At 38.4% G+C, this 13,961-nt stretch overlaps 1 protein-coding gene across 2 annotated transcripts; it reads right to left on the bottom strand.

Annotated features, from left to right (window-relative positions):
- Positions 1–4,500: 4,500 nt before the first annotated feature.
- Positions 4,501–10,595, bottom strand: pgap3 (post-GPI attachment to proteins phospholipase 3). Of its 2 annotated transcripts, none has more exons than XM_020639559.3 (8): positions 10,169–10,595; positions 9,005–9,108; positions 8,707–8,859; positions 8,524–8,586; positions 7,700–7,761; positions 7,350–7,486; positions 6,956–7,160; positions 4,501–6,453 (listed from the first exon to the last, which is right to left on the bottom strand). In XM_020639559.3, exons 1-8 carry the CDS (start codon positions 10,383–10,385, stop codon positions 6,390–6,392), a joined length of 1,005 nt encoding a protein of 334 aa, XP_020495215.1. In that variant the 5' UTR covers positions 10,386–10,595; the 3' UTR covers positions 4,501–6,389. The 2 variants fall into 2 exon arrangements, with proteins under 2 accessions (XP_020495215.1, XP_020495223.1); XM_020639567.3 differs by having other exon boundaries at positions 9,005–9,102; positions 10,169–10,594.
- Between the last annotated feature and the right edge of the window lie 3,366 nt (positions 10,596–13,961).

The raw sequence follows: 13,961 nt of genomic DNA on the forward strand, positions 1-13,961 counted from the left end.
TACAAGTAGGCTACCCCTACAACGTCCAAAGAACTCTTCAAGTACCAAAAACAAAAATATATAGACTCATTATGCAGAAGACATTTAAAAAAAAACGTTATTATATCATTAGATATAATTATTAATGCATTGATCTGTACATAACTTCAATGTTACAGCTTGTAAATAGATGTGACTGTATATTCCCTGGTGCATGGCTTAGTCTGCAGAAATACTTATTTGCTGATGTTGTTTCTTGTAAATTATATAAAGAACATGAACAACATTTTAAAGAACATGTCTTAAATCAGAGTTTTTTTTAAGAGCATCATGCATGTGAGAATCCCGATTAATTACAAATACAACTCATATACTGTATAAAGACATGTTCATCAGTGTGGAATAAGAATTTGTTATATACAAAAATCACATGAGTATACTTTTATACAGTATTTGAGGGATATAAGAAAAAGTGACATTTTCTCAAGGAAATTAAAACATTTTGTGGGGGGTAAATTACTGTTCATAAGTCAAATAAAAAATTCCAAGTTCATGTCTGGAGTTCAGAAGTGATAAGTAAGAAGAAAATTAGAAAATGAAAAAGTCACCAAAGTTCCCTTATTATCTCAGATAAAACAGAATAAAGTGTCAAGGTGGCCTAATGTGCAATGTGCAATACATGGCTAAAGAGCCCATAATGCAATGCATTTCCAGGCTTTTCATACTGTAAGAAAACTTTGTACGATGCACCAATGCATGCAACGTGTGACCCCCCCCACACACACACTTTTTTTTAAATCAGTCCTTTGCCTCTGCCCCTGATTAGAGTGCGCCATGTAAGTGAGTCTTTAAATGGGAAGCATGGTTTCTCAAAACTGACAGTTCTGACTAACTTTTCAAGACAAGCACTAAAACAGAAACTTAAGAGGAGATATTCAGATCCTTTACACAATTAACACAAGGAAAACTGTTAAAAAGTAGATACAATATATTCATCCAAAAGACCTTTGTTATTTTAATTGATCGTACTGTCTCCAGACAGTCCTAGTCCAATGAAGTTGCATATAAGAAAGTAAAATCTGCATATTTTTGGCTATTTCGAAAACAACTATTTTGCCCTCTCACTGTTATTTATGACTGTATTAATCATTTATTAACAGATGAAAGATTTGGGCATCCAGTTCAAAGAGTTTGCAGAACAATCCTTCAAATACTCAATCAGTCCAGTCAAAATGTTTCAACTCAGAGGCCTCCTCTTGTGTCAGTATAAAATGTTTAGTAAACTGGAGTATAATTATGTATATTCAAATGAAACTTTGGTTACTCATTGATTTATGTGTTCAGATGAATTTGTAAGAGGGATTTGCATGATACCAGCTGAGAGCATCTTCCCATTTCTCATGCCCCTCACTTGATGGTCACAAATCAGGAGTTGAAGGAAGAAGAATAAGCTCTATTCATGCCAATCTCTCCACTCTCCACACCCACAGCAGCCCGGGTCAGAGTCCGACCTACTGCACCGAGCTATCAGGAAACAACAAAAAGCTACTCACACAGAACACACGTCGTCTGTGACTTTTACATCGGGTAGTAGTCCTCTTCCTGCTTGGATGTGCACACTCTGGTTGTATGATTTTCCCAGCTGCAAACTTTTTTTAAAGAAACACATTTTTTAAACATACAAAACCTGGCCTATAACTGTCTTCAAATCCACATTCAAAATATGATGCATCAATAGTGAATTAGAATGATGGCCTGTGCTCCCTCTTCTCTATTAGGTCGTATTGAAAGTATTTGCAGACTACTTGATGTATTCCAGATGCTACCTGAGGACATTCTGAAAACTTCATTTGATCATTTGGATAAACTAATCTCAACAGTTTGGGGGGGCAAAGGAAGTGTAAATGTACAGCTATCTAAGCAAAACTTCCAAAACTCAAATATTATTGTTGGCCACACAAATGAGGCCCTTGATAGCGTGGAAGCAGAATGGCACATACAACAACATTAAGAGAACTATTCCCCTGCAGTTCCTGTCTATTTTAGATACTCCTATAAAATCACTAGCAAACTGGACTAAGACTACTCTCCAAATCTGGAATAAAACAAAGGTAGCTTTGGGACGACTGAAGATGAGCTTATCATAAACAAGGATTGGATTTATAAAGTCTTTTAAACCTAAACTAAGATGGTCAAATCATGGGTTGGGTTGTCGGCATCAGTTTTTTTAATGAAATGATCTGAAGACATTTGAACAGCTGATAAAATAATTTGATCTCCCCAGGACTGACGTCTTTAGATCTGCAGCTAAGAACCTTTTTGACAACACAAAAGGAGTGGGACAACCTCATGACACCAACCCCCATAGAAAAGTGTCTAATGCTAATTCAAAAGCAGAAGGACAATAAGAAAGTAATTGGCATATTACATGTATATTTATATCCATGAATAGAAAGATCTCACTGAAGCAGAGATGGGAGATGAAAACACACATGATTAAATTGCAGGACACTTGGAAAGAAGATTGTTTTTACAAACTCAAACAAATGGAGGGAATTCAAATGGAAAATCATTACTCAATACTTTAGAAGCAACATCCAAAATAGGCCAAACGCAGCCCACCCCTCCCCCTGGAAGAATTGTGGAACACATGTTGCCAGGTACGCTCACATATTCTCATCATGTTCTAAGCTTAGCGTTTTCTGGAGAAAGACATTCAATGCGCTGAAACAGGTTTTCCAACAGGACATTCCACAAGACCCTACAGTAGCACTACTGGGAGTAACACTTAATGGCCTGAATGGGAGAGCCAAGAAATACCTGTTAAATATATTACTCACAGCAGATATGAAGTGCATTACCATAAGATGGTTGAAACCAGACCCTCCCACTTACAATATATGGATCCAAAAAATCTGGGACCTCTAACAAATGGAACAAATCACATAAGACTCCAAAAACACTTTCTACAAAGTGAGACTTGTAATGACTTTGCTGCTACAGTAGGGGGTGATGTTTCTTTTTCACTGTTTTGTGCCATGCACCATCTCTTCTTGGGGTTGACTTTGCACCTGGATTTTCACATTTTCTGTTTTTGAATGATCAAGAACAAACTTTTTTATTTTCCTTAGGGTTAGGGTTAGGGTTATTATTATTTTCCTTTTTTTTATGATGCGCGTGTATATCTGTATGCATGTGTATTGTGTATATGTATATAGTTTGGAGTAGGTATTTAGTCTCCCTCCTTTTTTTTATCTATATTTTACTGGCTTAGCTGTATTGAACTCAAACGAGAAATGTCCATATTTTATTGTTATTGATAAAAGAAATGAATAAAAAACAAGTTAAAGAAAGTCCACATTAGACAAAACAAAGCCTATAGGCTCATATTTGATGGGGTCTACATGGGATGGACAAGGGGGGGGGGGGGGTGAGAGATACTGCGAGCAAGTGAGAACGTTCAAAGACAACTGCTGCACACACTGCTGATGACATAGTTCCTTATAATGTGAGAAAGGCTTCTCTTACAAACAATATCATTCATCTTACTGTTTTGGCTGTGTGCTAACATTAAAAGGAATAACAAACACAGGCCTGCAGGAGTCTGTGCATGTCGGGCTTACTCAAATGTTGAAGGACCTCCTGGAGCGTCACATCAGACACTGCAGTCATTGTGACTTTACCTGATAACTTTAGTGACTTGTAGGGAGTTTTGTGTAGGTATTTTTAATATTAATATACAAGAATATTTAATAGATGTGTATTAAAAAAAACACTTGACTTAAAATGAAAACTGATTGCTTTTTGCGAAGAAATGCACCGCTGTAGTGTTAAAAGGGAAATCAGGTACTTGTGCTTCACCAGCATATTTTTTCAACACTTCACACCTTATTTCACTGCAGTTCAGGTGGAAATGTTGTATTCTTTAAGACAGTATATTAACGCTGCATACCTTTTGATCAAGTAAAAGAAAAACTATAAACGTGCATTATATATATATATATAAATAATGCATGTTTATAGTCAGAGAGTATTAGACTAGTGGCATATTGAGACTCATTACAATACAAAGAAACTTGTCCACTTGGAGCTTCTTGTTGTCCCTCTAAACCTCCCAACTACTTTCATTGCAGGTCGATTTTTGAGGCATGAAGTGGTCAAATTAACAAATAATTTCACAAAAGAAGCAAGATAAGGTAATAATGATTATATATGAAAATATTTCTGTGGCCAAGATGCATTCTTTCTTCCTACTTATACAGAATAGGTTATTTTTGGGTCATTTATCTGTACCACATCACCCCGTCCTTCATAACCCCAGCTGGCTCCCCATTCCCCAGCGTATTCAAACTCCTCATTATCACCCATAAAGCCCTCCATTACCTGGCTCCCTCCTACCTGTCTGAGCTCCTCCACAGACACGTTTTTCTCATCTACAATTATATGCATGTGTTATATATATATAATAATAAAGTTACTTCATTGTCTTAAGTAGACAAAAACAGAAAAACTGAGCCAAAATTCCTTATCAACAAAGAACCTTTATTTGCTCCTTTTCTTGACAATTGTTTTTTTTTCTTTTGGTTTATATTTGATGTGAGGTGAGGAAAGTGCACTGAGTAGGAGGAGTGATGTTGCACAGGGCAGCAGGCAGGGGGCAGCAGATGAGTGATGGATGTTATTAGCAAAGGAAGAAGAAAATCGACAATTTACATGGCAAAAACTGTGGTTTGTTTTACAGGCATTTCTCAGGAAATCATCAATTTGTAAAAAAATAAAATAAAATAAATAAAACAGGTGACATGATTTAGCAAGATTTTTATGTGAAAATAAAATACACTTAACTTTAAATTGGCTGTAAATTACTTTGTTAGTTAATTTTGCAGTTATCGTTTTAGCTTTTTAATTAGATTGAACTATTTTGGCCAAAAAAAAAAAAAAAAAAAAAGTAGAATCTGCTAAAATAAAATGTTCAGAGAGTACCTCTGATGTATCTTCAGGAATCGTTTTCTCCACCCAAACCTGTTAACCTGTCTCTGTCTTTTATCTTTTGTCTCCCATCCCAATCCCAGACTGCCAAAAAGCTAAATTTACCCGTCATGTCACAAACATCCACACATTAAACCTCTGATGGGTATATATATATAACACACACTCACACATCAGTAGCTTTACAAAAGGGTCCAGCACAATCTAGCCCCCTCTCTCTCTCTCTCTCACACACACACACACACAGTGATTCAGTTCATGATGACAAAAACAATGTGGAGTCAAGGCAATGTGTACACTCATACAAGTCTTTGTTCCAAATCCCTCAAAGATAAAAAGGTGTGGGCAGAGTTTCACACAAGTATGAGTGTGAGCGAACGCACACACCTGTAAAGTGCACACATGGGAGAGAAACTCAGAAAGGTATAGAGATAAATGGTATGAACTTGATTGTTTTGGTGCAAACTCTGAGCGGAAGAAATTTGATCAAAAGAAAAAAGGTACATAAAGAGTGTTTAAGGCAGACATTAAGGGGACATTTGTTTTAATATTGAGGGAGCTGGTTGTCTGGAAAATATTACTGCAATAAAATATAAATAATGTGCGCCACATTTACATCAAAGTGGTCCTTCACACATACACGCACACACACACACACTAAACCCAAGATTTAAAAGAAGCCCCTCTGAATACTGCTCCCTGTTACAGCTTATTTTTCCTACCTCAATCCTTTCCTCACACTTCAAGGCAATCCAGGTGATTAAAAAAATAACACTTCCATCTCATGAGCATCAGGTATGTCCCACCCAAATTCAAAATTAAAGTAATCAAAGTTAAACTGTACACACAATAAAGCACAAATTGGTCACCGACAACAGAATGAAAACAGCTAAGGCAGCCGATGAAAATCATAACGACAAAACAAAAGCAGCAGTGGAAAAAAACACAGGCACAAATTGAAAAGGTGTGATGTGAGAGAAGGGAAGAAAAAAAAACCAGAGTCAGCTAGAATGGCCTCCAAAAATACCCCCCCTCCTCCCCCTTTTTCTAGAACAATCCAGTTCCTTTCACAAGGGATCCCTCTCTGTGTCCAACTGTCCACTTTTAGCTCAGACGGAGTCCAGCACGCACACAGAGAAGGTTATGATGGTAAGGTGAGGGAATTAGTGCCATCCAGTGTCAGCTGCTGCAAACTGCCACTTATGTTGGTTATGTTGAGGAGTTGGTGACAGTGAGATTTTTCTCTCCCCAAATAAATACAATTAAAACCTAACATGTAAACAAAGTCTACTTTGACGGAAGTCATAGTGGTGTCATGCATGTCATCTGGCAGGCTGAGCTACGTCCATGTTCGACTGTCCGACTGCCCTGATTGGAGAGCTGCGAGGGAGTGGGCCTGGTGAAGAGGCGATGAGTTCCACCTACTCGACTTTGACACCCATCTTCTCTGTGTTTAATAAGTAGAGGCTGTCATCAATCAGGAAACTGGAGGGAGACAAAAAGTCAGGGTCATTAATCTGGCTAAATCACAAGCTGTGTCCCAATTTAGAACTGCGTCCTTCTGAGGGTGAATCTGAAAAGTGCTGGGTCATGGTGGGCCGCGAAGGCATCAAACTGGATGACAGACCTAAAGCTGCTGATGATTTCGCTTTTAAAATGGAAGGAATTGGTTCCAACTCAGTCGCTAAGCTAGTGATGCAAACGTTAAAATACAAAAAGGGGCCTTGAAACTAGAATTTATCTTTATAATAATAGATTAGCTTGATATTAGGTATGTTAGTTCTGGCGCAGCTGTTGAGGTTGCAAGGACACAGGAGCGCTGCTAAGTAACAAAAGGTTGAGGGCGGGAGCAGCTGGTGACGCAAACAGGAAATCCTCGCAAGCTGCGGAGGCTGGGTCTTTAGTAGGATTCTAACCCCATGAATTGGGACACAGCTATTGTCTTTTGTTCTCTTTCAGACATGGCCTGAAATGTTTCAGTACTGACCTATAGAAGAGGAAGTGCACAGGTATGGTGCTGAGGTGCCACACAGCGTGAGCGTCCAGGATCCAGAGCATCGGGGGGAAGTCCAGTAGCTCCAGCAGGGCCAGACCGTGAAGCAGCAACACCACAAGGCCGCATTTCCACCAATATGGAAGGGTCCGCCGGTTGTGCCAGCACCAACACAGCCACCAGAGGAGGTTCACCATGCCTTTAAAAACACAACACAAAAAGCATTTAAAAAAAAAAAAAAAGCATTTAAAAAAAAAAACCACAGAGAACAATTAGAAAGTACTGGAAAGTGTAGATACTGTTCAAACAAATCAATCCTTGTTAACAATATAGTAGTATCACAAATAAAATGCAGCAAAAAAAGAGCTGATTGGATCTTTTCCTTTACCAATTGTGCAGTTGGCAGCCATGTTGTAGCCGTAGTCAAAACTGACAAAGGTCAAATAGGACACATGCGAGGTAAAGGCCAGGATAAGCAGGGCCCCCATCATGCTGGACACACCGGGCCGCCTCAGACCCAGAGTTCTGACCAAGAGAGGGGGACAGAGTGAAGCAAAACTCAGTTCTATTACACTTATACAAACAATAATATAAAAGCAAAAAAAAACAGTGACTACTGTTTTACAGGACTTGGACATATTAAAAAGTCATTAAATGCTGACCAATAGAATTACTTTATTTGTCTGAATATTATCGAACAAAAGAAACATCAGTGTGGATACATGTTTTACAGCTTACCTCACACAGCATAAGTAGATTGAGTAAAGAATGACTGCTGTTGCACAGAAATAGTCCATTTTCTAAAAGTGAAGACAAGGAAACAAGAACAAGTTTAAAAGTAACCGAAGTGGATTTCTTTTGTGACAGACAATATAACACATGCAGCTGAAGAGCTGGTCTGTAATGGAATTAGGATGCTACTGAGTGGCTAATCTCATTAGTCAGTAAAAGAGAGAAAGAAAACCTTCCTGTTCTCAGCAGGTTTTCTGGCAAGTAGGGACGATATTTTCAAACTCTGCATTTAGTAATGCTGCATTACAGGCTTTTTTCAGATATTCGAAGTGACTGCCTGAGATGTGAAGAGGTTGCTTTTAGCCAGCTCTACTTATTGTTTTAGCTCTCTGGCGATGAAAATTTCCTCCCAACAGCTCTTAACGTCCCTCCATATACAAATGTGGACTGACTTGTGGAAGATAACTGAATTTCCGTCAGCTGAAAGTACAACTTCAAGACATTTTGCTGACAGGCTAGCCATAAAGCTCGATAAGCTAATTAGTATGCGCTTAAATCTCGACAAGTACTAATATGATTAGGCAACATAAAGTCTTGTGGCAATCATCTTTCACATTTTCTTTCTGTGTCGAAACTTCATTCAAACATTAAAGGAGCTTAATTAGGATATTCTGGCAGCTTTCAATCAAACGACTTTCAAACCGAGCACAGTAGTTTGCCGTCATCTTTTTTGTTGTTGTTTTGTTTTCATTCTCTGGTTCGTTCTACTTCAAAATGTTTTTTTGCTTTAAAGCTGACAAAACTGTTCCCAAACAGCCAGGCTCCATTACCTCCGTGAGATAGGTGTCCCTGGTGTGAAACACTGTGGACCAGAGCCAGGCATTAAGAGACACCTGCAGAGACACACAAAAGTTGTTCTTTAACACTGATGCATATTGCCCGTAACGCAAGAGTAAGGGCATAACAGTACTGGGGTTTGTTCTGGGAAGTGCAGATGCAAGGATTTGACTCACCAATGAGAAGGCGTTGATGGTTTGGTACATGGGGCTCTGGCGTGGCACCGTGCTCCGATAGCGCAGCAGCATGAGAAGGCAGGCCAAACCATTAAGCAGAGAGGCCAGGGCAGAGGCTGGCTCCTCAAAGCACAGGAAGCGTGCAAACGGCCACTGTCAACAAAAGATACCAACCAGAATTTGACATGATTATTTGACTCTCACAAGTTTACACAAATCAAAATTGGAATACTTTTACACCGAGTCATCGCCGACACGTGGTGTAAAACAGAAACTCGGCTCTGGAGCGAGCGCCTACCTTGCCGTGAAACTGTGGGACCCTGTACCCTTCGGCCTGGTAAAGGCCCACGGTGGTCCACATGCATTCGTAACGACAGTCATCCCGACATGTCCAACCTGGAACTCAAGAACAAGGAGAGAAATGAGGGCTTAAACAGGTTAAAGGGCAACGTTTTAAAAAACAACAACAATAAAACACTTCTAAAGTTTTGACTGACTAGATTGACACAAGTCGTTAAATGACAGAAAACGGCCTGCAGTAAACAATCCTTACAATATTTTCAAAGCAAAAACGTTGATGCAGGGGGGCGGCTGCAGCTCATGGGTAGAGTCGGTCGTCCCTAAAACAGAAGGTCAGGGTTCGATCTCCTGCAGCCACATGTCAAAGTGCCCTCGGGCAAGACACTTAACCCCAAACAGCTCTCCCTGCTGTGCCAGCACCATGTGAATGTGTATGAATTGTAAAGAAGATAGGCCCGCACACTTGCTCAAAGTCCTTCTTCAGGTGATCATTTTGGCAACGTGTATGAATTACACACACACACCAAAGCAGTATTATTCAAAGTATACAATACACGTACGATATAAGTACAGTTTGCACTTATTTCATCTTGTTTAACACTTTCAAGACCAAATAATTACTGTCAAAATGATTGGCTTTAATCATTAAAGTTGAATTATAGTAAATAGGTAAGGAACGATGGTTTATTGCAGGTTTGATTACTCTAAATAAATGTTGTACCTTCAGAAATGTAATGTGTTGTGCTTTTAAATCTCTCACACAGGTGTATCAATAGTTGGTGAGGGAGTGTGGAGTTGAAACCTGCTTTTTGTGACACCTTGCTCAGCCAGACAAACCGGTTATCAACCTGCCCTGGCGGTGCAAGTGTATGAAACAGTATCACAGACAAAGATGAGAATAAAAGTCACACATCAAGCACGATGCTGTTACACTGTCAAGTGTTGCAGCTTTATTTTTTATATGTAAATACAATGCTGCTGTTTTTATCCTGCACTACAACGAGCCAAATGCAACGAAATTTCGTTCTTATCTGCACTGTAAAGTACAAGTTTGAATGACAATAAAGAAAGTCTAAGTCTAAGTCTAAGTCTAAGTCTAAGCTACGAACTGCTAGCAGGCTAAGTTAGCTTAACTCACCTGCCAACAACGATAACAACTCACCTGTCAGCGCCATGTATTGAGGCTGGGCGGACTGAAAGCCACGTAGCCGAGCCCCGGTGCAGTTTGTCCGGACACAGTGCTTCACGCAGTCCCGGTAGACTGGCTCCTTGTCGCCTTGAGAGGACCGTACCGTGGTCGCCGACATCAGGAGCAGGGCGAAAGTGGCCACAGCGGGGAGTCTGACAGATGTGCAGCAGCCGGGTCTATCTGAGGCCATGGTGGTGGTGATCGGCCTGGTTCGAGCTCACGAAGGCACGGCGGACGACAGCGGCATCGATGACCTCCACAGCCGCGTCTACATCACCAGACTGCCATTCCGAGCGGGGAGCAACAAACCGGGCCTGAAATGAGCAAGCAGCGGTGTGATCGCTGGTTCCCTTTCGATCTGATCACGGTCGAAATTCATACTCACACACACGCACACACGCTCATTTCCGGTCATTACCTTCCAGAATAAAACACGTGTGCGCGAGTGTTTGCGGAAGAGTTTGCGCTGAATGTTGAAACATCCAGGTTTTACGATTTATATATTTTTTTTACGTAGCTTGTAAAAGTAATTTATGTTGTTAGTGGAATTGTTGAACATAGCCACGAGTGCTGATAGCTTTTGTTTTGAAGGCGGAATGTTTTTGCAGCTACTTTTGTTTCCTGCTTTGCGAATAACGTCACGAGATCACGTGATTCAGTGAGCTCCTGATTTTTAAATTAAAGTAGCGCAAATCTATCTCTCCCTCTCTCTCTCTGTATATATCTATATATCAGTGTATGGCAAGCCATTCAGGAAATTAATATATGGAATGAAACTTTTAATATATGTAATGAAACTTTTAATGTATTGAATGAAGTCTGAATATATGGAATGAAACTTTTAATATATGTAATGAAACTTTTAATATATTGAATGAAGTCTGAATATATGGAATGAAACTTTTAATATATTGAATGAAACTTTTAATATATTGAATGAAGTCTGAATATATGGAATGAAACTTTTAATATATTGAATGAAACTTTTAATATATTGAATGAAACTTTTAATATATTGAATGAAGTCTGAATATATGGAATGAAACTTTTAATATATGGAATGAAACTTTTAATATATTGAATGAAGTCTGAATATATGGAATGAAACTTTTAATATATGGAATGAAACTTTTAATATATTGAATGAAGTCTGAATATATGGAATGAAACTTTTAATATATTGAATTTGGATAATTTAAATCAGCTTCAATTCCATAAATTCAGACTTCATTACATATATTCACAGTTGCATTCAATATATTCGAAATTTCATTCAATATATTAATTTCCTAAATGGCTTGCCATACTGCAACACGTTTTCAAAAAAGTTGGCACTTTGTTATATTTACCACTCTATATCAACACTTTTTTTCTTTTTTTTTTTAAAAAAAGGTCTATTCTTACTTAATGTAGGATTTCAGCAGTTCAACAGTTTGGGTCTCCTTTGGGTCATATTTTACATTTCGTAATGCCCCAAATATTTTCAATGGTAAGACAGGACTGCAGGCAAGCCCGTTTAGACCATAGGGTTTAGACTCTTTAACTACAGAGCCATGTGAAATATGCAATAACTTAATAAACATAAAAACAATGTTCTGCAGTATGATGGCACGTTATCAATAATTTCATGAGGGAGGTTGTTAATTAAACCATATATTTGGTGTTTTTTATTCATTTGGAAAGACATTCACTACAGCATGAGAATTTAAAACCCAATTTCTCCGATTTTATTATATAGTGCAACTACTAAATAAATACACATTATGTATTTATGAACCCCATACATTCAGCAAACTCAGCAAACAACAAAAATGAACAGAAATAGTACTGAACAAACAGAAGTTTACTTCTGCCATGAACATTTGAGCCACTCCAGTTTTCCCAGATTGTTCAAATACAGGATGAGTGAAACTGTGTTTCCCATGTGCATGCTGCACAACAAAATAAACATAACTTGACACTCAAAGGTAACTACATCCATGTTCACAAACTCAGACACCAACACACCAATTATCGGTGGGAGATAGGAAGTAAATGAAATAACAAGGTTGTTGATGATGATCTGGAGAGCCTTCTTCTTCTGTGGATGGACGTCTCCTCCTGTGGGATTCGATCTCCTCAGGGTCCAGAAGATGGTGACGTCACAAAATCCAATAATAGGTAGAGTCATCACAAAAAACAAGACTTCAACACGTCTGTCAACTAAACCATAATATATTACAAAGAGAACTCCACAAAGAAGTGTAACAGTCCAAACACCGCCAGTTGTCAGCACCCTCGGAGTCAGACTCTTGTGTGCCCGATACACAACTGGATGAACGACAGCCAGGTAACAGTCCAGACAGATACAGGTGGTAAACAGAGGCCTTCCACACAGATTGAATGGAAAGAAGAAGTTCATAAATTTCTCAAATTCCAAGCTATCTCCATACAGATAATTATACAGCTCTGGCAAAGTCAAGAGCAGTAGAATCCCATCGATGATAGTAGTGTTTAACACAAACACATCATAGGGGGTGAACTGTTTACCTTTTCTTCCCCTCTGTAACATGTCCCAGAGTACAGCGACAGCTGCAGGAAACCCAAAAACAAAAGAAAGCACACCAACACATGTCCAGACCATTACACCCTCTGAATGTTTCTTACACATTAGAAACAGATCACGCGTTGCATCAGAGCTGTTAGTGATATTAGTTAACCAAGACATTTAGATTTCTGATGTTATCGTTGCCAAAAAATAAATAACTTTCTTTCTCTCTCTAATAAGTCAATGGAAAACACCCACCTACTGTGCAGCAATAAAACAAGTGAACCACCTTTAAAACATGTTTTCCTTAAAGTTATCTTCATTTGAATAATGGATGTGTTGAGTTTTTTTACATTTTGCATCTAACAACCCACAAGACCATGTGATTCACTGATCTTTTGATTTTTTAACATTATTGTAGCTAAGTAGTGATTGTGAAACTAACAACAATGTTTATTGAGTACTTTTGGAGTCTCTAAAAGATGCAAAATTTATGTTTATATATTTTACAGCAAGGAGTACATTTTGGTAATTGATACCCAGGGTGATAAGAGTTATATAATTACATGTGTGTCACATGTGTCTCGTAGAAGGCATGTTGCATTCTGAGTTATTTAATTAATTAATTGATTTTAATCAATTGTTCAGTTCATATGAATTGTTGCTCACATACCCAAACAAACAGGCCTGTAACTGTAAAATTGTATTTAAAAGATAAAAATATATTTTAATCTGACCTATAAAATGAGAAAATAAAATAGGAAACAAAACAAATGAGTGGAAAAGAATATACATCTTGTTTGTCTACTCAATTACATTAAAACCCATTAACAATTGTTAGTTACTGCAGCCCATCAGTGTTTGGCCTTATAATTATTCAGCAGTAAAACAAAGGCAAAGTGCAGTTTTAGCCGTAAAACTAAACCTGAAGTTCAAATGACAATATGTTTGAAATTCACTTCACTTCCATCTAATCAATCATACCATTGGTTGTTAAATATAATTTGATACTTGTGCTTGGCAAACAAAAAGCACAAAAAGCCGGTTTTCTCAGTTTGGAATTTTTGCAGTGACTGCACTTTGGCTTTGTAGGGCAGTGCAGTCCTCAAACGGGGTGGCACGGGTTCTAATCAGACCTGTGGCTCCCCTCCTGCATGTCATTCAACACACTCTCTCTCTCTCTCTCTCCCTGATTTCCAACTCTATCCTTAGTTATGTTTAAATGTTTAAAATGTACTT

This window comes from Labrus bergylta, chromosome 21 (genome assembly GCF_963930695.1).
Source record: "Labrus bergylta chromosome 21, fLabBer1.1, whole genome shotgun sequence".
Classification (NCBI taxonomy): Eukaryota; Metazoa; Chordata; class Actinopteri; order Labriformes; family Labridae; genus Labrus; species Labrus bergylta.

Bases quoted from the DNA above. Each gene is read 5' to 3' on its own strand.
- pgap3 (XM_020639559.3), bottom strand. From the start codon at position 10,385: ATGGCCTCAGATAGACCCGGCTGCTGCACATCTGTCAGACTCCCCGCT. The intron at 9,109-10,168 runs GTGAGTTGTTAT...CTTGTTCTTGAG, and splicing joins TCAATACATGGCGCTGACAG to TTCCAGGTTGGACATGTCGG. The intron at 7,161-7,349 runs GTAAAGGAAAAG...GTGTTTTTAAAG, and splicing joins GGCTGCCAACTGCACAATTG to GCATGGTGAACCTCCTCTGG.